The sequence below is a fragment of the Lepidochelys olivacea genome (genome assembly GCF_965140295.1).
Source record: "Lepidochelys olivacea isolate rLepOli2 genome assembly, chromosome: 12".
Classification (NCBI taxonomy): domain Eukaryota; kingdom Metazoa; phylum Chordata; order Testudines; family Cheloniidae; genus Lepidochelys; species Lepidochelys olivacea.
In genome coordinates this window covers 34,777,968-34,802,572 of record NC_140422.1, presented here as the reverse complement: position 1 = coordinate 34,802,572, position 24,605 = coordinate 34,777,968, and the positions used below count along the sequence as shown (strand labels likewise).

Below are 24,605 nucleotides of genomic sequence, written 5' to 3'. Positions count from 1 at the left end.
TCCTGGGTCTGGTACTATTCAATATTGTCATTAGTGACTTGGATTATGGAGTGGATAGTACACTTATAAAATTTGCAGATGACACCAAGCTGGGAGGGTTTGCCAGCACTTTGGAGGACAGAATTAGAATTTAAAATGACCTTGAAAAATTGGAGAATTGGTCTGAAATCAATAAGCTGAAATTCACTAAAGACAAGTGCAAAGTACTACACTCAGGAAGGACCCGTCACATGTACAGCTACCAAATGGGGAATAACTGGCTAAGTGGTAGTACGGTAGAAAAGGCTTTGGGGATTATAGTGAATCACAAATTGGATGAGAGTCAACAATGTGATGCAGTTGCGAAAAAGGCTAATATCCTGGGGTATATTAACAGGAGCGCTGTATGTAGGCCACCAGAGGTAATTGCCCCAACTTTATTCGGCACTGGTGAGACCTCAGCTGGAGTACTGTGTCCTGTTCTGGGCAGCACACTAAGAAAGATGTGGACAAATTGCAGAGAGTCCAGAGGAGAGCAACAAAAAGGATAAAAGGTTTAGAAAACCTGACCTACGAGGAAAGGTTAAAAAAACCGGGCACGTTTAGTCTTGAGAAAAAAAAGACAGGGGCGGGGTGGGGGTTGAGGACCTGCTAACTGCCTCCAAATACATTAAAGGCTGTTATAAAGAGAACTGTGATCAATTGTTCTCCAAGTCCACCGAAGAAATGGGCTTAATCCGAAGCAATGGAGATTTCAGATCAATACTGGGAGAAACTGTCTAACTCGAAGGATAGTTTAAAACTTCCAGTGATGGGGAGTCCACAACCTCCCTGGGAAGCCTATTCCAGTGCTTAAGACCAGGTTAGACAAACACCTGTTGTCAGGGATGGTTCTAGGTATATTTGGTCCTGCCTCAGCACAGGTGGCTGCACTAGATGACCTCTCCAGATCCCTTCCAGCCCTGAATTTCAATGATTCTATAAAAGGAGGCCAATCTGAGAATGGATTCTCCCTTGAACTACTTGCTCCAGGACAGGAACGACCTCTTTATATGTATATAGTACCTTTTCTGTATGGATCACAAGACACTATTGTTCATTAGCTAAATGTCACAAAACCCTTTTACATATTTATCCTCACTTTACAGTGGATGGGTAAAATGAGTCACAGAAAGATGAAGCGACTTGCGCTAGATCACACACACCAAGCCAGTGGTCGAGGTGGGCTTAGAACCCAGGAATTCTGACTCCCAGTTCCCCCACTCTATGCAGTGGACCATGGTACTTTCCTTTTGGTATTTTATGCTAGCACTTCTATGCACATTTATATGGGTTTTGCACTTGCAACCACAATCTCCTTTTCTTCATTCAGGTTTCCCTTCTCTAGGGTGACCAGATGTCCCAATTCTATAGGAACAGTCCCAATTTTGGGATCTTTTTCTTATATAGGCTCCTATTACCCCCCACCCCCTGTCCCAATATTTCACACTTGCTGTCTGGTCATGCTACCCTTCCCCAGCCTCTCCCAGTGCAGAGCACCTCCTTGGGCTGTGGCTATGGCATGACAAATTTATTTTTCAATGTATAAAGTGTGCCCTTATCTGTATGTCTCATGTTGCAGCAAATAGGTGGTAAAAGTTTAACACAGCCTAGCAAGCTTAAATGAGCCCTCTTACAAACAGCAAAAGCGTAGGATTCAAATCCTGATCATTCTCAAAGGACACACTGGACACACCATTACATACGCCTGCCTCCTGCTAGTTCACATGCGATGTCCCCCCTCAGCTAGGTACTCACATCATACTTCTCGGCCAGTTTCAGGTGGAGGGCACGTTTCCAAAGATTCTTTGCCAAGCCGGATTCTGCGAGTAAGACTGAGACACACAAGGCTGCAGTGAAGATCTTTTTGCAGAAATGCAGCTTGGGCCCCAGGCTATTGCTGCTGGAGTCCATGTTCCTGATGAGAAATAAGAAAATACGGATCCCAGCTTTCAAGGCGCCAGACAAATCAGAGGGAGGGAGAGAGCTGACTGCTGAAGCAAACGACTCTTTGCTGAACAGCTTCTGGGAGGCAAAAAATAAACAAACAAAAAAAGTTTTGGAGCCCAGAATCAGGAGCCAGGAGCTGCTGTTGAACTTTCTTGTTCAAAGACAGATCAGGTTCTCCCATCTCGTGTACCCACGAGGCACATATTCCCCTTGAATGATCACTGGATAGATTATTTTTAGACCTTTGTTCACAACATCTGGCATTCTCAGGGCGCTCCATTCAAAGCCAAAGCATGGGATCAAATGGCAGCTGCTACAGGGGGGAAGAAAGGTCTTGGAGGAGTGCCCCGAGCAGCTTCTAGCTGCAAACTTTCCAAGAAAACAAGTACGCTCATTGTGCACCCTCCCCCACCCCCCCCAAGTAGATGCCCTGATCTGTGGGTTTGTACCCTATTTCTACAAGGTGGTTTATTCTCTGAGGGAGGCTTCGTTTCCAGAAGGAAATTATTTAAAAACACACGGATGTGGTCATTAAAACAAGTTGACTTTAGCTGTCATTCGAAGGTTGATTTAAATTAGAGGAAGAGGGGGCTACTGGGGGAAGAGGAGCCCGCAAGCGCTGGGAACGAGTTGGAAATGCTGGGCCAGGGGAAAGGAGTTTATTTAAGGAAAATGGGATGAATAGCTGGCTTGCAGTGCCATGCAATGCGTGGAATTGAGCAGGGACTGGATTTGAGACTGTTATCTAGGATAACAAGATAGGGCCCTATTTTCAAACTTGATTGAAGAAATCACTATTTAGGCACCTAAATTCCTGTTTTTAGCCACTTAAATCCAACCCTAGGTGCCTCCAGAGAAGCAGGTAGCTGCTGGTACCTGAATTTAGGCCCCAATCCTGATGCACCTGCATTTGAAGACTGGATTCACAGATGCCAGTGGAAATCCATGTTTTATGCACTCTGTGGTTTGGGTGCCACACAATAATTATGGAACATTAAAATGATTTCAAGTGTTTGCCACAGTCCATGCACTTAGGGGCCAGTCCTGGTCCACACTCTCCCAACAAGCACAGAACAAGTGCAATTCCATTGCCCCAGGTGTGGGGACAGGATTTGGGGGAGCTCTCAGGGCTATGTGGAACCCTGCACTTTATGCAGCCCAGCTCTGCAGGGGATACCTGCACAGCAGTGTCCAGGGAGTATTTGAAGGTGAGGCCTGGGCAGAGGATCCCGTGCTGTATAACGCCTCCCCACCTTGGAGTGCGTGAGTTAGCGTCACAGAGTCTAATCAGGCCATTAGGCTACTGTGTTGGTGGATCAGTTTTACTGCCATAGCTTGGCTTTGGTGGGGGGGACTCACTCTTCCCTCTGCAGATCTTCCCAGAACCCAGCTAAGATTCTAGGCCTGGGCCCTGCCTGGCTCTGCCCCTTAGGGACAAATTCTGAACTCTTTACTCAGTCTTAACTCAGGCCAAATCTCCAGTGAATTCAGTGGAGCAGGAGTTACAAAGGGCACAGATGGGGCCGGTATGTACGCCCCATGATACGCCTGCCCGATCTGTGCTGCTCGTGCACCACCGTGAGCTGTTGATATGCAGGACACTTGTTTTGCCTGGTCTGTGACCAATGAAAGTGAAACAGTGGAGTTTTCAGCCAGAGGGGGGACGGACCTCTTGTTACCCCTCTCCTCAGGAGAATGACCGTAACCACCTGCCTACAGAGGCCAGGGTGAATGGGTGAGTGGTCCAGGGGAGGAGACATTATTGTTTTAACACCGGTCTATCTCCGGAGGTGAAAAGCAGAATGCCAGCAGTGGACACTGTGAGCAGGCCTCCCTGGTTGTAGATCGTGATAGTGGGACCCCATGGAGCAGCTCCCCTCCCAGCATCTCGGGAGACGTGCTCCTTCTCTGTCCAAGAGGCTTGAAAAGTATTTGGAAACAGATCCCCAATATCGCGCTGCTCCTAGACACAGGCCCGTTCCTATTGTGTCACTTCCAGGCCTGCCTTATCTTACGCTGGGCACAGGCCCGCCAAAAGCAATTCTGGGCCCCGAGGCCAGGGCCATCCCTAGCGGGGTGCGGGGCCCAGGGCGGAAGTGATGAATCCTTCACTGCTGGGACTGACTGCGCTGGCCAATCATGTCGGCCCTTGGGGCCCCCCAAAGCGTGGGGCCTGGAGCAGTCACGCGCACCTCGGAGCCCTGCGTCCCTCCCGGGTGATTTAAAAGGCCCCGGGGCTCCCGGCCACCAATGCCGCTACCATGGCAGTGGGGCCCCCGGGCCCTTTTAAATCACCTGGGCCCCTGAGCAATTCCCACCCCCTGCCCATCCCCGTCAGCGGGCCTGGCTGGGCCTGCTGTTGGCCTAGGATCATGAGAATGCAAAGGTGCCTTAACCCCTGTTCTCCCACCTTCCTAGTTGTGATGTATGCATCTTAGCCACAGCCGAGGATCTGGGCCCTTCTTTTCCATGGTTCATGGGAGGCTCAGTCTTACTGCTCTGATGAGTCTTTAGGGCTACGCTGGTACGGATGTACACTGTTGTTGTAGCCGGGTTGGTTCCAGGATATTAGAGAGACAAGGTGGGTGAGGTCATATCTTTTATTGGACCAACTTCTGCTGGTGAGAGAGACAAGCTTGTATAGCTCGGAAGCTTGTCTCTCTCACCAACAGAAGGTAGTCCAATAAAAGATATGACCTCACCCACCTTGTCTCTCCAATGTGCTCTGTTAGACCCTTCTAGAGAGCTCTTCCTTCTCTTTGGGAAGCAGAGGCATTACCACCTAGGTGGTGCTGAGCACCTAAGGGCTGGCCAAACTGGTTTTCCTTGAAGGAAGCTATTTGCCACAAAAGCCTTCACTGCTTCCTCTGTGTTTAATAAGGCCCATCTCACGGCTGAGGTTTTGTCTAGCAGGTTACTTTCAGTTACCCCACTGATGGCAAAGGCATCAGGCCCATATTCCATGTCTTTATTGTCAGTGAGGGCCTTGAACTGACCCGCTTCCTTCCCTGGGAAATTGAGCTCCACCCTGGGCAGTTCCAATACCAAAGTTCAAGCTCATGATCTTATGTCTCTTTACAAATCACCATCACCTCTGCCCCTGAATCCTAAATTTCGACTGAAATCAATCACCAGCATAAATTGGTAGTAGTGCCGTGATGGCTCAGATATCTCAGTACCTCCAAAGACACATTCATCCCTCATATAAATCCATCAATCGTCTTCTTGTGGCTGGCTTTAGTTTCTGTTGTTGCTTGGAAAGCTCGAATAGCAAGATCTGTCTTGAGCAGACATGATTATATGCCTCAAACTGTTTTCATTCTTTTTAGAATGTGGTTCCTCCTTTTGGTCCTGTTAATAATAAAGAACACTTTGATAAAGCTTTGATCATACAGAATTGCTAGCATCTGAGTATTCTGCCTATTGTGTGTTGCGTGATAAATGACAGGACCGAATGCTTTAAACTGATTTTCATTAAAGTATTCCCACTTCATCTAGATGCTTGAGTAGCTATTTCTCTTCATCTCTGAAACCAAAAACTGCATTGCATGACAGTTGTTCACTATAAATCTCCCTGATTTCATTTTTTTGTTGAATGCATGCACATGCCAGATTTGGAGCTACTAATTCTAGAGATTAATGGTCAGGGTAGAAACCATTTGCTGGCCCTTTTCTTGGCAGATATGCAGCTTTGACACATACCCACTAGAAGTAAGGGCACATGTGCTACAGTTTATAGAATGCACACTAGGGAAGTAAGAATTTCCTTGCATTACTAAATATTTAGAGGTGGTTAAGGGCTCAGTTTAAAGCTGTCCATGTCATTGGCCAACACATGAGGTCTAAGAAATCTTAACACTTATCTGCTTGGTAGTTTTCATCCTAAATTTGCAAAGCATCTTACAAAGCTGTGGGGAGCATTATTAACCCCACTTTACAGATGGGAAAACTGAGTCAAAGAGAGGGGGTTGCTTTGGCTTTTATTTAAAGTGACTTGCTGAATGTCACAGGGTAGGTTAGTAACAGAACTGGGCATGGAGCTCAGATTCCTGACTCCTCCCCCCCATGCCTTAGCCACTTAAATTGCTAAACACTGGCCTAGTGCGTGAACACAGTTCCACCTATTTTAATCAGTTATACTGTACTCTCTCTCAGCTGCGAATGCCTCACACCAGTCCCACCTCACTCCTCATATGACATGGCTTCTATTCTTTGCAATAAGTTCTAGCAGAGCCAGAAAATCCCCCAAGGACTCAGAGGACCCAGCCCCTTCATGCTAATTATTTTAGAATCTCAGAAGTCAGAGATGGAAGAAAACCACTCGGGCAGATTCACCCTGGCTGGGGCAGGGTGGGACAAATTATCCTCTGAGAGGGTTCACTCAAGGGTAGTTTGCACTTTCTTCCTGCCTTGGAAACTGTGGCTTTAATTCTGCTGTAGACTCAAGAAGAACACACTAGCTGGTGCAGCTTTGTTCCCCGTTGCCATGTTTTGTCAAGTTCACTTTTACACTTGGATTTAAACAACCCATTCAAAAAAAAGGAGCTTTGACTTGCTGAAGAACCTCTAGTTTAACAAAGTAGTTCACAGCAGGTTTATGGCTCCCACAATTGGTCTAAAGGATTTTGGCAGGCTGTGATGTAATTATCGGAATCAGGCACAAATCCTTAGCAAAGAGAGGCCCTGGCAATCATTAGAAGTTTAAAAGGAATATCCTCTAACCTTCTTTATGATTTGTTGAAATCTTTAGTTTAACTGTCTTTATTTCTCAGCAGAGTTCTGAACTGTATGACTTTAACGGCTAAGTATTTAAGAAAGTATTAAAACAGAGACTGCAACATAGGGATTATGTTAAACACTTGTTCTGTTGAATTAGGGTTTATCTGCACACAAAAGTTGTACCACTTTAGCTCTACGGGTATAGTTAAGCAGTTCTTGTGCTCAGCTTGTGGCTGGCCTCTAGAAGGGATGGGAAACAAGGGCAAAGAGAAAGCTGGCTGTAGTCACTTGTGGAGATCCCACGCTTTCATACTCTGGGGGGTTCATGCATTAATGCAACTTTACTGGTATATTTAAAGTGTTACAATCTTCCTTGCGGGGATGCAGTTCAGAGGCACCAATTCAGATATTTCCTGGGGCGGCGGTGGAGGGCGGGCAAAATCTGGTTCCCACCAGTTTCCATGCGCCAAATCACATCATTATTCATGGAAATCTGGCCCAGACATCTGTCTGTACAGAGGAGAGGCTGGATCAAAGTTCAGTGGTGTTGTGATCACACAGCTGGAGAGATGCTCCGGACCATTTTGTTAGCATCTGTAGTAATTGAGTATGGAATCACTGCTTAAAAATGGCTGGACTCTGACCCCCGCTGGCTCGGCAACCTATGGAATTTTGAGAAACTGCAAAAACCTTTGGGGGAGGGGAGCAGGGGGCTACTCCCCCAGGAAGCCCCCAGTTGGTGCCATTCATGCAGTTATACCATTATAAAGATGCTTATATCAGTATAGTCATTCCCACATGGGAAAGGGAGTCAGCTATCTCGGTATAAGCCACCTTTATACGAGTATAATTGCGTGCACATAAATATTTACACCAGTATAACCCCAAAGTAAAAAATCACCCTCCTAAACAGAAAGTTATACCATAAAAAAGAGGTGTAGACCATGTCTTAGACATATTTGATAAAGCCAAAGACTGTCTTGGGCTCATTTGTAAAAGATCTTTCCCGTAATAACATATTTTATTCCATATTCTTCTTATTTGTCAAGGGACAAAACATGGGTATATGCCATTCTGCAATGACTCCAGTTTCCCACACTCACAACATGTATAAAAACCATGGGACAGCTGTGGGGCTTGGCCCTTATGTCTTCATGGCACAAAACTCCTATTGACTTCAAAACTGTCAGATGAGGAAGTTTCATCACCCTGGCTGAGTATCCCGAAACATGGAGAGTCACATTCCTCCATGCATGGGTCAGTGTAATTCTACAATCGACAAATGTATAAACAAAGTGATGGGCCAGATCCCACAGTGGTGGAAATTGGTGTAGTTTCATTGTGGTCATGATGATACACAGCAGCTGAAGCTTTGCCCCCATGATGGGACGTAGAATCTATCCAATGACACAAGCTTGCATCTAGTCCCAAGACCTGCGAGACATGACTAGGAGCTCCTGCTGCATTATTCATTATAGAGAAGCACAGGGTGATGGATCAGGTTAGCAGCATCTGGATGGGAAGACAACTTCGTAGGGCTTGGAGAACAAAATCGCACTTGGAGGCAGACTCTCACTGTTGAACCAGAATAAATTAATTAAATAACAAGAAAAAAATGTTCTCAGTGAGGCTCCAAATAGAACTCAGAGGGTGGTTTGTGCAGCCACGGAAAAAATGCCATTGCTCAGCCAAAAACAGACTAGGTTGGCTATGCAATGCCAAGATTTCCCCCTGTCCCAGAGGAAAGATCTGGCTGTTAGGGAAAGGTTAAGTCAGGCTGAGTGTTTCCTCAGAATACATGGTTCTCATTCCATTCTGGAGGATAGGGTAACTCACTCTGGCCAGACTCAGTCACAGTTCCTTCATGCCAGGGCTCTCGCAAATTCCCTGCACTGAGAGCTTGCAGCCCTTCTGTTTTCTCTGCCAGCTGCTGGATGAAGTCTATATGATGAGTTAAGGGGCAGTAGTGAGGCTGGGGGTTAAGTGAGTTTGTTATGCTACATTGCTGATGACCAGGGAGGTGGTCAAGTTGTCTGTAAAAAAATAGGCCATTTATTTGTGGGATAACTTGCTCATTAGGGATCTAATGCTTTTAGTTAGTCATATATGGCCTAATCCAAATTCCCTTTACGGCTTTTTATATCAGAGAATACAGGCGTAAGTGCACTTACTGAACTATGAGTGGAGAGGATTCTTCAACTCACAGAAACACATATGGATTTCAGTAAAAACTGTTTGTGTCACATGATAAAGTATGCAGCTGGTGGGGTATTCTTACAGGAAAACATAACCAAGAAGTTAGCCACGCTGACAAAAGACTAACTGAATATTATGGAAAAAGTCACAACTACACAAAACTCCCTCTTGCTTGGTCACTTTGAGACATCTTCCGATGACAAAAGAACAGCCTTCAATATTATCATCCAGCTCTAGGTTCTGTTCTATTAGAGCAAGGAGATAGGCACACAGAGAAGAATGGATGGGAGGAAATTGAGCTAAAATCTACCATTATTATTTCTTCTTTTCTTCTTCTTCTTCTTCTTCCTGGCAGACGAAGCCTTATGATCACAGCATGCAAATCTGTACACCTGATCCTGCTTTCCTTTGTCACCTAGCAATGCCCCTGAAGTTCTGTTGAAGTCAATTGGAAATTTGGACCCTGCTCCTGGGATGCAAGACAGGTCGTCTGAGCTTGTAGAATAAAAAAGCCACTACATCATATCCATCACTCCACTTAACTATTATTAGCGTTATTATTTATTTCTATTATGGCAACTTCTAGGTGGTCAAACAGGTGAGTGAATCTGACAAATGGGGGAATGAGATCACAATAAAAAATTATAATCAGTTTGGCCCCTGGTGGAAAACTGCCCACTAAGAACAGAGCTAAACATTGCTCATTTCACAGAGTCCAGATGACACCTCTCTCCTCTGAGGTGGTGGTTTTAGGCTCAGTACCATCAGAAGATAATTAATCTTGCTTTTGAATATAGATTCCTTCTATGAGTGCAGAAAGCTGGCTGCTGGGTTCTGTGCCAGATGTTTGTTACCAATGGGTGCAGGGAATTTATTGCATGGAATAAAAGATGAAAGGGAATGTAAAATGCAGGTAGGTGATTCTGTTTAAGCATCTAGCCTCAGGCATCACAAAGCCTCGCAAAGGTCAAATATAAGTGGCCCCATCCCTTTGGAAAGCACTGTAAATGGCATATAAAGTGTTTGTTCCTCTTAGCTAGTTTTATGGTGCATAAGATATACATTAGGCAACTGAATTTGATTACGGAAACACTGTGTCCTGCTAACAAAATTAGAAGGAAGCGTCGACATTTGTGTTCAAAACATTTTACCACTTACAAGGGGGAAGTTTACAGAGACAAGGTGGGTGACGTAGTATGTTCTCTTGGACCAACTTCTGTTGGAGAGAGAGGCAAGTTTCCGAACCACATTTACTCAGTCTGGAGAATAATTTTGCTTTTTTCGCTACAATGAGTAGCTTTCATTATTTCAATAGGCCCTTGGAAGAACTTTTGGGAAGCCAAAATAGCTCCTGTGGGCGGGACTGTCCCCTGCAGAACTGTGGGTTTCCCTCCCCTTGGGTCCATTTCCTCTGTGGCAGTCTCCCCCACCTCTCCATACCTCCCAGGAGAACTTTCTGAGCATTCAAAATCTGCAAAGGGGAAGGAGGCGAAGACTAGGTAGGCTGGTGGAGCCAGTCTGACACTCTGTGCCCTCCTCCTGCCCTGTGGAGACTGCTATAATCTTGGGAGAGCACGATCTTTACCCTAGAGCCCTCACTATGTTGAGGGTAGTCAGAGCTCCACAGGGACAGTGGGGGATAGAACACGGAGCCGCCCCCTGCTCTGGAAGCCCAGAGGCCTGGATCCTGGGTCGGCTGAGTCACAAACAGGACTGAGTTGGGCAGTTTTCTGCATGGACGTTTTAAAGGGCATCACCCCGAGAGCTTGAATGGTGCCTACGTGTAATTCAGGAGACAAATGATTCCCTGCTATGAGAGTGCTCTATGGCTGTATAGATGTTAAACAGTTATTAGATAAGGGGCTGGGAGAAGAGCTGCGGCTCCCAGGGTGGGGGTGGCGCAGACAGGGGTAAGGGGGTCTCAGCTGGAGGTGGGTCTGGGGCAGGAGCAGGGCCAGGGCTGGGGCTGGGAATGAGGGCATGGGCGGAGCCATGGCCAGGCCGCGGTTGGGGGCTGAGGCTGGGGGTGGGGCCAGAGCAAAGCTGGGAGTGGAGTGGGGCTGGATGGCATTCCCTTCCCATCTCCTGTGGGGACTGGCCGGGGCCCTGCTGCACCCCCCTTCCCCCCGAATGTTCCTCTGTGCCCCCCTAGGGGGGCATGCCCCACAGTTTGGGTATCTCTGCAATAGTTTGTTGTTCACTGCACTTGGCTTCCTTTGTGCAGCTCTTTACACCAGCTCGCAACAAAGTAACCACCTCAAAACAGTGTTTGCGTCTTTCGTTTTTTGTTGTGTCCGATGAGAGGCACTGGGTCACTTTGGCAGTGGCTGTGAGCAACGTGCCAGTCCCCTCTTGCAATGCAAATGCATGAGGATGTCTGTGAAAATGGGAGCTTTTTGCCTCAGCCCGTCACACTCTCTCCACAGCAGTGGTGGCTAAATCATTGCCCTGGAAGCTGGCAATACAGAACTTGAGCCATGCTCCTGACATACTGTGGCCCCCGTGCACTGAAAGAAGCATGTAAGGGGGCTGTTAGGGACTGACACCACGGCAGCCAGTCACCCTTGCAGGGGAATAACGGCTGTCCGGCAAGGATGCTTGTCGAGGATTTGTTAAAAAACACCTAAGCATTGTGGGCCCTGCGAGTCATATCCAGCTGTATCATCCTATTGGTTAGATGAGGAGTTAGCTGATCTGTCTTCTCTTCTCGTACCTTGGAACAAAGATAACGAAAGTCTCTTTCTTGCCTTTGACCTTCATTTAACACTTTCAGAGAAGGCCGTATCTAAACCTGGTTGATGACCTCTCATGGTAAGTGCATAACTTGTCCCTCGGGCTGTGGTATTTTGAACTGTTTGTGCCTGGACTTATATCCTCCAGTGCCTCTTTATGGCTTGAAGCAGGACGCTAGCATTGCTAACCCTCCGGGATTGTCCTGGACACTCCAGGAATTAAAGATGAATCTTTAATTAAAGATTATGTCATGTGATGAATCCTCAGGAATATGTCCAACCAAATCTGGCAACCCTAAGGGGACCTGGAAACCAGAAACTGTTACATCACATATATTTCCTTTATCCAGCTGTTCCTTTCAGTCCTTGGGTTCTCAGTTATGTCACGGTTTTGTTGGAATCTGCTAATGCATGCAGAACTCCTGGATCTGATTCTGATATCATTCTCCATTGACTTCAGTGGACTTACTCCAATTTTACGCTAGTGTAACTGAGATCAGAATCTGGCCCCCGTCTTTGCAGTCTCACTATGCAGTTACTCTATTTGGCACATGCAGCAATCAACAGGTGCCATCACATAAAAAGAAACCTGGCAACAATACAGCAATGGTGGAAAAGCTTCCTGAAGAAGTACTATGGCTTCCAAAAATTATGCAGCTAGTCCGCTTTAACCCATACTGCTGAGCACAGGTGGAATAGCTTTCCTAAACAAGTGGGGAATGGGCAGAAGGCCATCTAGCTGCAGAGACTTGAATGTAGGCAGCTAGCAGACCTTTTATGAACATCAAATGAGGTGGGCTAATGCAAGATCCCCCAACCAGTGCCCATTTTGAATCTGTGAACCTATAATTAAGGGGATGAGTCATTGCTAATCTGGCTGTTGGCTGATATAACTTCCTCAGCTGCTTTCAAGTCACTTTTTTTCGGCCCTCTCAGTCATAGCTTAGTTTTGTGCAGGTTTTGGAAGAAGCACAAATATTAGGGTCTCAATCCCATCAGTATCTCAGTGTGAGGTCTCTGTGTCACTGGCTAGAACAGAAAGGTTTAGTACTCCCGCTGAATTTCTTATGAAAGTTCTGCAGGCCCGGAAGTGTATATTGACGATTTCCACCATTTTATCTGTGTGTGATGGGCGGGGCCTTGCTGGTCAAGCTGGAGTGCCCCCGTCAGTCCAGTATGGGGGTGGCCCGCTCCGCCACTCGGCCGTGGGCTTCCCTGGTAAGTGGGTGATTTCTGCCAAGTGTGGCCCGGCCCCGGGACGGGGTCACCTAAACGGTTAATCCATGGATTCTGAGAGGGAAAACTATCAAACAGTCTGTGGCCCTGCAGCCTCCTGGCGAGGGGCAGGCGATAGTTATTGGCAGCAATCAGGCTGCAGCCCCAGGGCGGGGCGCGATAAGCAACAGTCTGTAGCTCTGCAGCCCCCGGTTGGGGCGGCAAAACAGTCTGGGGAATTAGCCCCCTGGTCAGGGCTAAGCAGCAAGCAGGCTGCGGCCCCTGGGTGGGACAAAATAAGCAAGCAGTCTATAGCCTGGCAGCCTCCTGGCTTGGGAAGCAAACAATCCAACCGTCTGGGGAATTAGCCCCCTGGGCAGGGCAAAGCAGGGCAACCCCAGGGCGGGGCAAGGCAAGCAAACAATCAGTCTATAGGCCTCATGTCTCTCTGGGCTGGGATGTAGTTTCAGAAGGCGGCGGCTCGGCTTCCACGGTGGTCTCTGCAGCCGGCGGGTCATCTGGCGGGCAGTCTAGGTCCCTGGGCTTTACCACCAGGGGTGCTGCAGGTACCGCTGCAGGAGCCAGCACCGTACTCCCTTCCTCCTCTGTTCCCCCCACCCCACTCCCTCCGACTGGCCTGGGCTGCCTCCTTTTGTCGGAGTTCTCCACTTGGAGCATGTGCAGTAGGGAAGAGGAGGCGTGGCCTCCTGGGCCAAGAATGATTGGTCCACCCCGGCAGCCCAGCGCAGGGCTGGAACACCCCGTCACACTGAGCACAAAACTTTCCAGCTGAATGGAGTCCCGTGGTATAACTTCCCTACTGAAGTGCAGTGTCCCCGGCAAGTCACAGCTTTTAAGCATGGCAGACCTTGAATTTTCCATAGGTGCTGTCTATTGGAGATCTTCCTATTCCAGAGATAAAGGGGAAACATGGAAATACTTTGGACGTACTGTGCTGTAGCCGCACTAGTTGATGTTTTGCACTCTCAGTCACGTTCAGTTCCCTTTTGTGCATCTGCTGCGAAATATTTCAGAGACAAAGGTTTTGGCTACATGTGCACGTTATACCGCAATCAAGCCTCCCGGAGCGCTCTACCTTTCTTCCTGTCCACACTGGCAAGGCATGTAGAGTGCTCGGACTCCTTGGCTGGAGCGCTCCTGGTACTCCACCTTCCCGAGGGGATTAACAGCTGTTGCGCATGGGCTGAGACGCTCCAGCTCCAGTGTAAACGGGGAGTAACGTTATTACGCCCTGATTGACCTCCGGAAACTCCCCATAAGCCTTTTAACTGAAGCGTCCTCTCTTGTTTGGTTGTGAACTCCGGACGCGGCAGTGCCTTTTCAAAGCTCCGCTTCGGGGGCTGCTTATTCAAAAAACAAACACAGCCACTGTTGGCTTTGACTGAGCGAGAGGCAGGCAGGGGGCTCCGTTTGGAGTGCCGACAGCTAACGTTTGCTTGAAGAGAGGGGCGGCGGGGTGTGGCGGGGGGGATTGGGGTACGTTTCAGTGAGCGGCTGCTTATCTCGTCTATGAGGAAAAAAAGAAACAGCTGCCATTGCTTTCAGTGAGTGAGAGAGAGGCAGGGGAAGGAGGGGGGCCTGTACTTTCAGGACAGCGTGCTGACATACTCTCTGCCCCCCAAAAACCCACTCTCTCTCCCCCCACATACACACGACACACTCCACCCCACCGCCCCATTGGAAAAGCACGTTGCAGCCACTTGAATGCTGGGATAGCTGCCCATAATGCACCACTCCGAATGCAGCTGCAAATGTGGCCACCACAGTGCGCTGGCAGCTGTCAGTGTGGACAGACTGCAGCGCTTTCCCTACTCAGCTGCACGAAGGCCGGTTTAACTCATAGCGGTGTACATCTGTAAGTGTAGCCAAGGCCAAAGGAAGATTTGGAAGAATCAGGGAACTGTTTACATCATAGGAAATAACAAGAAAAATGACTATATCTGTATTGTAAAGCCTGAATGAGAGTATATTGTATATTACACAGAGGGATTAACAGTGGACGTTACTGCTTCAGCAGGAAAACAATCTGGTTATCATTTGCTGAACACAAAATGAAAAAAACCAAGGATATCCTACTGGATCTGAGCTTGGATTAGGAGCAATGCTCAAAATCAGATTGCATTACAGATCTGTGTAATGCCATTTCCTTCCGAACTGATGAATTTGTACAAGCTCTGGAATGCAGTCGCAGCTGTAGCTCTGAGGAGAGTACACCCCCAACTCTCTGTGGAGTAGTTTCTCCTGGCATGTGTCATGTGAATTTAATGCACTGCAAAGTATGTAGTTCAGTTTTATTTCAATGTATTTGGTTTAAAAAAAAAAAGACATTCATCCCTAACACATTCCTGATTCCTTCTCCTTTCCTGAACAAAATTCACAGAGAAACCTCCTAACGTCTCTGTATTTGGAGGACACTTAACTTAAGTAAAAAAGGAAATATAAGCTAAATATATCATGTAAATTATATGTTGTCCTGGGTGATCTCCGTGGAAACGTTGGGGGATCATATTGCTCCTACCTGCCCTCAGCCAATTCCTGCCTCTCCTCCCCTACACATTCCTACCATGGAGACCACCATCTGCAGAGTACGAGGAAGAAGGGGACAGTTCTGTTCTATATAGGTTCTTATACTATACCAGTGTTTCCCAAACGTGGGACGTCGCTTGTTCAGGGATAGCCCCTGGCAGGCTGGGCCGGTTTGTTTACCTGCTGCATCTGCAGATTTGGCGAATCGCGGCTCCCACTGGCTGCGGTTCGCTGTGCCTGGCCAACGGGGGCTGCGGGAAGCGGCGCAGGCCGAGGGACCTACTGGCCGCTGCTTCCCGCAGCCCCCATTGGCCGGGCACAGCGAACCGCGGCTAGTGGGAGCCGCGATCAGCTGAACCTGTGGACGTGGCAGGTAAACAAACCGGCCTGGCCCGCCAGGGGCTTTCCCAGAACAAGTGGCGTCCCAAGTTTGGGAAACACTGTACTATACTTATCACTATAATATCTGTAATGCTGTGGCCATGGATACCCTCATCACCTACTGGGAGGGGACATATCCAGCACCCATCTGGTCCTACATAGCAAAAGTCTGCTGCAGTTTCCACGGTATGCATCCGATGAAGTGAGCTGTAGCTCACGAAAGCTCATGCTCAAATAAATTGGTTAGTCTCTAAGGTGCCACAAGTACTCCTTTTCTTATAGCAAAAGTTATAGGGAAAGTTAGAGAAGTCCAGGTTTAGTGGATCATATTTTAGCTGGTTTCTTAAGACTGGATGAGACAAACACAGGCTGACTTTGCATGAGTTTCTGATCCCATTCCATGGCTCGCTACTTTGAGGGTCTGCCAGAAGCTAATTCTTTTGTGCCACTTCAATTCCAAATGATCATTCTTCTCTGCCCAGCCCTCCTGTAATTTCTGCAGTACTTTTTTTATGTGAATTACTTATGTGGCTACAGAGGTAATTGGAGAACACAATAAAATTCTCTCATCTTCTCTGGAAAGACTTTATTGAATCTGATTTTGTCCCAACCTAAATCCAGCAGGCTGGAGATTTTTGCCAAACCAGAATCCCAGATGAGGCCTGATTTTTTAATTGCATTATTGGCAGCCTGGAGCATTCCTTTGTAACGTACTTGGTCTCAGTCCCCCAAAGAGTTGGAAAAAAGGGAGGACAGTGGAATAACTAAATCATAGCTTCTTGTGTGGTTAAATTCCAAGTCCCATCTTGTCCCCTCATGAGCCATGGATGGAGAGGGCAATGCCTTACATAATCGCCCCACCTACGCTAAAGTGGGGACTCAGCCACTTTCACAATCAGTTTTCTTTCTTCAGACCCCCATGGAAAGTGTTTGATTGGCCTGAGGTCCACGTGTGGGAAGGGGGTGCAGACTGAGCCAGCTGAGAGAGTAGTGGGTGAGGGGCTGCGTAGCTAAGACAAAAAGGATCACACAGCTTGGGGCTGGATTATGTTTTCTGTGGAACAACTTCCGTGGCAGGATGTCCTTAGTAGCGCAGTCACAATGGACCTGCTAGAGCTGGTGCAGATGCACTGGGGCTTAAATAGATCTCTGGGTTTGGGGGAAGCCCCCACAGTCTTTTCTGCAAGATGTATGTGTGGGGGAGCAATCCCCACCTCTCAATGAGATAATGGAGAAGGGATCTTTGTTATGTTTTTAGTTTTAGATTTTTCAAGAGAACCTGCAGTTATGCAAACTTTCTCTCTGAATTCAATAGGCACTTCAGTCAAAGAATTGTGTGTACATTGGGTAGATTTAGTGTATTGGATAGATCCATGCTACTGCTGCACACAATGAAAATACATTTAATTTTCCGAAAGCCAAATTTTCCAGATTCTCAACTAAAGAGCTGCCAGCACTGGTAGCCCTTGTCACAGTTACAGGGTTAGCTGCCCCGCTGGCTCCTTCTCTGTTTTCTCTGAGTGAAACCCCAAAATTATGAGGTCTTGTGCCATTACCTCCCAGGGATGGAATCATACAGTTCTCCCCATTTAGACTGGATTTCATGCTACAGCACCCTGGGAGTCGCCTGTGCTTACCCCAACAGGTCTGAATGGGGTTGAGTATCTGTGGATACTCTGCGAGCTTGTGACCAACGGTAAATACAGTGACCCAAAGGACCTTTCTGAAATCAAAGTATTGTTTACTCTGAACAGTAGGAACAAAGCAGAATATAAGAGAAAGAGGGTTTTAACAATAAAAGAGCTATACATGCCTGTCTTGCTAAAGGTTCACCATCCCCTGAAGCCTAGGAAAGCCTATCTTTGGCAGCCCCCCAAACAGCTGTCTGTGAGTCAGTCTATGCCTTTGCAACTGCCTGACCTCTAGCCAGAGTCCTTTTAACTCTTTCTGGTCCTTTTGATCTTTTGGTTCTCAGCATTGGCGAACCAAGCTGTGTAACTTGGCTGGAGACAAGGAAGTGCGATCTTCCCAGTTAATGGCTCAGGCATTGTCTTTGAGCCCCGAGGTGTCTTAACTGGAGCCATTGTCTTGCGTTCCCACTTGTTTTTCCAACAGCCTGCTATTAAACTAAACCAACATATTCATACAGTAAACATTCACTGTCCAGGTTGTTAGGGGGCTTATTCCTTCACCCATTTCCTTCCCTGGTCCTTCTCGCATGAACAGAGAGCAACAATACCCGAAGTCCAAAGGTGCAAACAATTCGATGTTTATTGGGGTGAACTTCCAGCAAGCTTGATTCCAGTTTCCTTCCTTAGTGTCCCCCTTCCCAGCTCTGACACCACAGAGCCTTACACCTGTGTCCTTGTTCCCATTCCTGCCCTTAGCCAAACATGATTCCAATTTCCTTACCCCCATTCCCTGTTCCCATTTCCCCCACCCGCATGCCAACCCCCACCCCCCTACTTCCTGATTGACTGCAGTTTATATAGTAAAACTTGAGTTCTGCTTTGCTATACCTTAACCAATCATGTTCCTGAAATTTAACTAACCAATCCTAACATATTGTAACATGATTATGTAACCAATTATATCCCACCATCTTAATTAGTTTACACCCAGCAAAATTAATTATACAGCAGAGAGAAACAATCACAGAACCAGACAGAGATTATATAGACAAACAATAGCAAAGTGGGAACTATAATGACAAAACAATACAGAAGTGAGGATTTCACATCCCAGCTATTGATAAGTGAGTTCTTGCCAGACAGGATGCTATCAAACTAAGTTTCCTTTTACATTTTCGAGGCACTTCCCTTTCTCTGGAGGCGATAGGCACTATCAGGACAGGATTGTATTCCTAACAGCCCAATAGCACCTTCTTTCAATGTGACTAGTTTGGAATGTGAGTATATGACAGTTCGCTTCCTAGCTTATGGCTGCCTCTGTCGCTTAGCCAAAGGCCTTAGCCTAAGAACAGGGCCTCAGACTGTCACAATAAGAGAAGACCCTTACACTGGCAGACAGTGATTTTGATTCTTTCTTTTATACCTCTAGAACTAGCCAAATGATAAGAATACACCTAGATTCTTAAAGTACAGGCCTTTGCAGACAGGCCTGAATATCTATATCCTAACACAGGTCACATACAGTATTAATAAGTCATTACAGATACCTCCACCCGGTCCTATCAAGGGAAAGTGAATTTGAACCCAACTTCCAAATCCATAGCAGGAAAATTAGTGTGAAGACTGCTTACTCCTACACACTGCTCTGCACAGATGGACCCCTGCATCAATGCAAAGCCGTTTGCAGAATCAGATCAGAATCAGATACATCTGTTTGTATCCACTTCTTCTAAAGCTTCTTGTCAACCAGCATTCGAGTTCTCAGTCTGCGCGTCATCACGGATGCCAGGTTAATTTAAAATTGGGTGCACCATTATATCACACTTTGCAAATTACTCTTTTGCTAACGGCCTGATCCTGCTAACACTTAAGAATGTGAGTAATTGTTTACAGAACCAGGCCCTTTATTCTGAGAGCTTGTTAGTGAAATGTATGTTCCCTCTGGGCTGATGAGCCAAATGCAGATTCAGGAATGCATACACTAAAGCATTAAGAAAAGGAGGACTTGTGGCACCTTAGAGACTAACCAATTTATTAGAGCATAAGCTTTCGTGAGCTACAGCTCACTTCCTCAGATGCATATCGTGGAGACTGCATCTGAGGAAGTGAGCTGTAGCTCACGAAAGCTTATGCTCTAATAAATTGGTTAGTCTCTAAGGTGCCACAAGTCCTCCTTTTCTTTTTGCGAATACAGACTAACACGGCTGCTACTCTGAAACCTGTCACTAAAGCATTAGGCACAGTCTACCCAGTGAAGCAGGTTAAACAAAACATTTAAACAAAACTGTCACTTCAAGAGATGTACAGGAGTATGGAGACATGGTGCTCAACTAGGTGGCTACCCAAAAGTAGGGTGGTTTATTATTAGTCTCACTTCTACCCAGTAATGTCACAGGAGGCTCCCTTAAAAAATGTCCATCTCACGCTATGTCTAGAGTTAGCACGGAGATGTGATTCCCAGCTTGCATAGACACAGGTGCTAGCTCTCATCCAGCTAGGATGCTAAAAATAGTAGTGTAGCGGGGGTAGCATGGGCAGCAGCGAGCAGTGGCATGGGCGAGCGGTGCAGAATACAAACCTAACTGAACCCTGCGGGTACCTGCTGCCACTTGCCATGGCCTGTGCTGTCCTGGCTTCACTACTATTTTTAGTGCAGGTTTCAGAGTAGCAGCCGTGTTAGTCTGTATTCGCAAAAAGAAAAGGAGGACTTGTGGCACCTTAGAGACTAACCAATTTATTAGAGCATAAGCTTTCGTGAGCTAGCTCACGAAAGCTTATGCTCTAATAAATTGGTTAGTCTCTAAGGTGCCACAAGTCCTCCTTTTCTTTTTATTTTTAGTGCAGTAGCTCAATGAGAGCTAGTGTGAGCATGTCTGTGCGAGCTGGGAATCACGCCCCCTAGCTCCAAGTGTGGGCATAGCCTAAGATGGTGGTACGTGGCACATTCCCAGGATAAAATTCTTCTCTTCCCTGCCCAATACTAATACGTTCCATCAGTTCCATAGCTCCAAAAGCCATCAGTTCCCCCTACCCGAAGTTTTTACCCAGTGCCTTTCATTCAATTTAGACACTGGAAATGGATTGGTCGGCTTCACTTTTCAGCAGGGATGGGGGTGGGATTTCTAGTCAGTTTCACTATCTCATCCTCATGCACTAGTCCAGTGCTGTCTGGGCTCACAGTTTGAGAGGAGAATATTTACACATAAAAGCATAGATTAGATAGATAGATTAGACAGATCGTTTCACTGAACCATAAGCAGTGAATTTTTTATTCAGAATTTTGTAAACCAGCTCTTTGCAAACTTGACGTTTTGAGTCTATGGGAAAAAACCCACAAAAGAGGGGAAAGGGCTCATAAAACACTAAGTGGGTGTCCTAATTATTGTCCTCCAGGCTCAGTTACTGGCCGAACCACAGGGAAGTGAAAAGGGCAGGAGGTGCTGCCTAGAAACAAACTGGGCATGAGTTTCCACTTGGATTCTTGGCTCCATCCCTGCATATCCTGGGACATGTGTCATGTCTGCACTCTGCTTCCTGTTCTGGCCCCACAGCTGCCAGGCAGCATGGCCAGCTCACCACCCCTCCCTTTCTCCCTCCCTCCCTCAAGGGTCTGATCCATCTCCCATCAATGACAATTGGCATCTTTCCATTGAACTCAATGAGAATTGGATTGGCCCAACATGCTCCCATTGGCTATCCTTTCATACTCTCCCTCAGACTCCTACTTTGAAAGGGGGTAAAAACCAAATATCAGGACATCCGGCTGAATCCTGAAATCTTCACTGACTCCTGACACAGGCAGAACTCGTTGTTAAAGCAAGGGAGTAAACACTGAGTAGCAACTGATTGAGGTCCTGCATGCTGCAAGAAGCAACATTCATGTTAAGTGGTAGTTTGTTGTGTAAAACACAAGCCGTTGATTTTTGCATTTCTATCATCTTGGGCCATGAAAATCAATGAAGGCCAATTTCAAGGGACATCCAGAGACTTTAAACTGCCACTTCTGCCTGAAAACGTTTTACTGCCTGTTGTTGAAAGTATTATTATTTATATTGCCACAGGGCCCTGGAAGTCTAGTCAGGATCCCATTGTGCCCAGTGCTGTTCAAACAGAGCACAAAAGATAGTCGCTGCCTCAAAAAGCAAGTGTCACCCAAGATCTCTGGAACTGATCAGGAGTGAAATCCTGGCCCTATTGAAACCAACAGGAGTGTTCCCATTTACTTCAATGGGGCCAGGATTTCACCCTATATTGAAATAGAGTTCCCTATCTTTTCAATTTACTTTGTGCTCAGGACAGCACATTGGGCCTGATTCTCATTGATGCGTCTTTACATGGCTCTGGTAACATAAAGGTACCTTAAGGAGTCAGTGTAGTGTCTTGGAATAACTGTGTGTGTCTAGTAGTCTAGTAGTCAGTTACCCCTGCTGTCCATGTGAGTCTTTTACAAAATAAACAGGAAAAGAAAAACATTTTTCTTTAAAAGGGAAATGTGATTGTAAAATGAGAACATTTGGCAATGGGAACTCAAGATCCTGAAATGACTTTTCACTCCTCGTTTGAAACAGGCTAGGTTTTCAAGTCGTGACTTTTAGTTACGGTCAATTTCACAGTAAGGGGGTCGATCCTCAGCTGGTATAAATTGTCATAGGCTCATAGAACTGTATAGTGAAATCCTGTCCCCCCTCAAATTAACGGCAAAACTCCCATAGACTCAAGTAAGGCAAGAATTACAGACTCAGTGCTGAGATATGTGGGTTTTAAGCGCTACAGGGGAGTGAATACTGGCTTTCAGCTAAGTTTTCATTGGGAAGTTTGTGCATGGAAACATTCTCATTGGTCTGAGGGGGCATAGAATCTCCTTTCAACAAAATTTTAATTCAGAGCCAAGTTTAAGTTGGTGCTTTCCCTTTCATCATGTAGATTGTATGATGTAATAAATAAAGGGCATTTTATTAAAAGCTTCAAAGTGATCTCACAAGGGTTAAGACAATCAGAAATATGTGAAAATCCTGACTGTATTGTATTATATCTTTGCAGTTTATGTATAAACATTAAATTTGCTTTGTTAGACCCTTGAATCTGGAAGAGATTACAGAATAAAAGCAGTAACTGCTGATGAGAGATGAGGAGCAGTCTCAGATTAGAAAACACTACAGAGAATTGACACTCCTTTCATCCCAATACAGCTGAGACACTGAGGGCCTTTTGTTTTTAGATGAACTGCCCCCAGAGATTAGAAGGCTAAATAGTTGACCCAAAAAACAAAAGTAAAGATGGTGTGTTATTTTTTTAAATTACTGCAAATATAAAGCCCACACACAGAATGCAGACTTCCATGGCCTTCTCTAGGGGAAGACATCATGCAGAAGCTGGGGCTATGCCAAACAGTGTATACAGTCCATTGATGTGCTGCTGAAGACCACCACAGAGCTGTTTGGAGTTGGGGCCAACATATGCAGTGACTTGAATGCAAGTGTTTGAAGTAGAAGGCAGGGGGGCGAAGCAAATGAAAATATCCTTCCCATCCCCACAAGGATGGTGATTAGCTCCAAGATTCTTCCCACCCCTCTATATTTTTTTAAACTTCTCTCAACATTTTTCTGATCCCCTCCCCTGAAACTTTTAAAAACTTTCCCCCAACTTCTAAAAAAAAGCTAGTTATCCCTCACCCTCACTCTTGGCAAGCTTTATAGTTTGTTGGCTATCATAGGAGGATGGCTTAGGCACCGGTGCTATAAACTTTAAAGCAGAGACCCCTTAACTTAGGCACTGATCCTGCTATGACTTACATGTGCATAACTTTAAGCACATGTGTACACTGATCGAATTCTTCGGAGGATCGGTGAAAGAAAAGTTCTCAGGCTGTTTCTTTTAAGGAGCAAATGAAAACAAGCTGCTTGCGGATGGCCAATTAGCATTCCTTGCAAATAAAACCCTTTGTAACCAGGCCAGCCAGCTCCCAAGTACCTCTTGTGGCCAGAGATCAGTCTGCAGCAGCCCTACCTCAGTTTCTCCAATCTCCTTCAACTCAGGGCCCCTTAAATCAACCTCCAAAAACAAAGACATTTTGGTTTTGCCAAACCCTTTCCTGGGGCTGGATTTATCAAGTAAAGTACCCAAATCAATCCCAAAACAGAGTTCTCAAATCTCCCACAAGTCCACTCGTGTAATCCTTCACGTTGGGGCCTCCAAGGCCTTCTCTGCCTGGAGTCTTTTCCCAAAGACTGCAGTCTGCTCCCTCGCAGCAGTTAGTGTATAGTCTCTAGAGTCTCTCAGTTCCCACCTAATACCTCAGAGCCCCCAGCAGAAGCCTATTTACTCCTAGCAGCCATTCCCTGCCTTAGCAGGCTTCATCTGAACCCTCTCACCCCCCAGCTTAACTCTTGTTGTTCCTCTCCCTAAACATCCCCGGTCCCACTGTTCTTTCTCAGAGCATCATCTCCTCTAGACCCAGCTGGTTCTATTAACTAAACCCCACCCGCTTTCCAGGTGTGGCAGGTAGGGCTAATTGTACAGATCTGGCTGGTCACCTCCAGGCTTCTAGCCCTTAAATGGGGTGGCCACCCCACTTCACTCATCATTTGTTCCTAGTCTCTCCAGTTTCTATTGTGTGGGATTCTAATTAAACTAAATTGGACATCTACCATGAATGCAACAGCAGCTTATTTCTTTTACCGACCAATCAACCCTGCATGCTGTCCAATAAGAAATACTATTCCATAGTAATCAAGCAATATTATTCCATAGAAATCAAGCAGAATAGAATATTGCACAGGAAATAAGTAACTTGTAGGGGTCATTGGGAAAAATGGGGCAAAACATGAGTTTTAAAAAAACAAGTTTAAATTTGCCAAAATTTCATCCTTATTTTTAAATTTTCTGACCAGTTCGAGTGATTGTGTTTTGATCAGCCATGTGTCCTGTGTTCTAAGGGTTTCTCTCACAGATTCTGCCTCCCAAAAGAGTAGGAAATATGGAAGATTGTCTGAAAGGAAAGTTTCCTTCTGACATTGACACCAAACATCTTATTGATCTGTAATCACAATGGCTTGATCCAGAGAGGTGCTGACGTGCTGTGACTTCAGTAGGAGTTGCAAGTGCTCAACATTTACCAGGAGCTTCTCAGTCTCTGGCTGGCTCAGCCCTTTGTTGCTTTCATATTTCACTGTCATCAACCCAGTTTATGAAGGGGAGGAACTTTACAGCGTCTTTC

At 46.3% G+C, this 24,605-nt stretch overlaps 1 protein-coding gene across 3 annotated transcripts in view; it reads right to left on the bottom strand.

Moving 5' to 3' along the window:
- The window catches only part of WFDC1 (WAP four-disulfide core domain 1), a 28,424-nt gene extending 26,145 nt beyond the window's left edge, over positions 1-2,279 (bottom strand). For all 3 annotated transcript variants that reach the window (XM_084644312.1, XM_084644313.1, XM_084644314.1), the window contains exon 1: positions 1,777-2,279. In XM_084644312.1, the coding sequence (XP_084500438.1) occupies positions 1,777-1,932 (156 nt within the window). In that variant the 5' untranslated portion in view covers positions 1,933-2,279. The remainder of the gene's footprint in view (positions 1-1,776) is intronic.
- Positions 2,280-24,605: the final 22,326 nt, after the last annotated feature.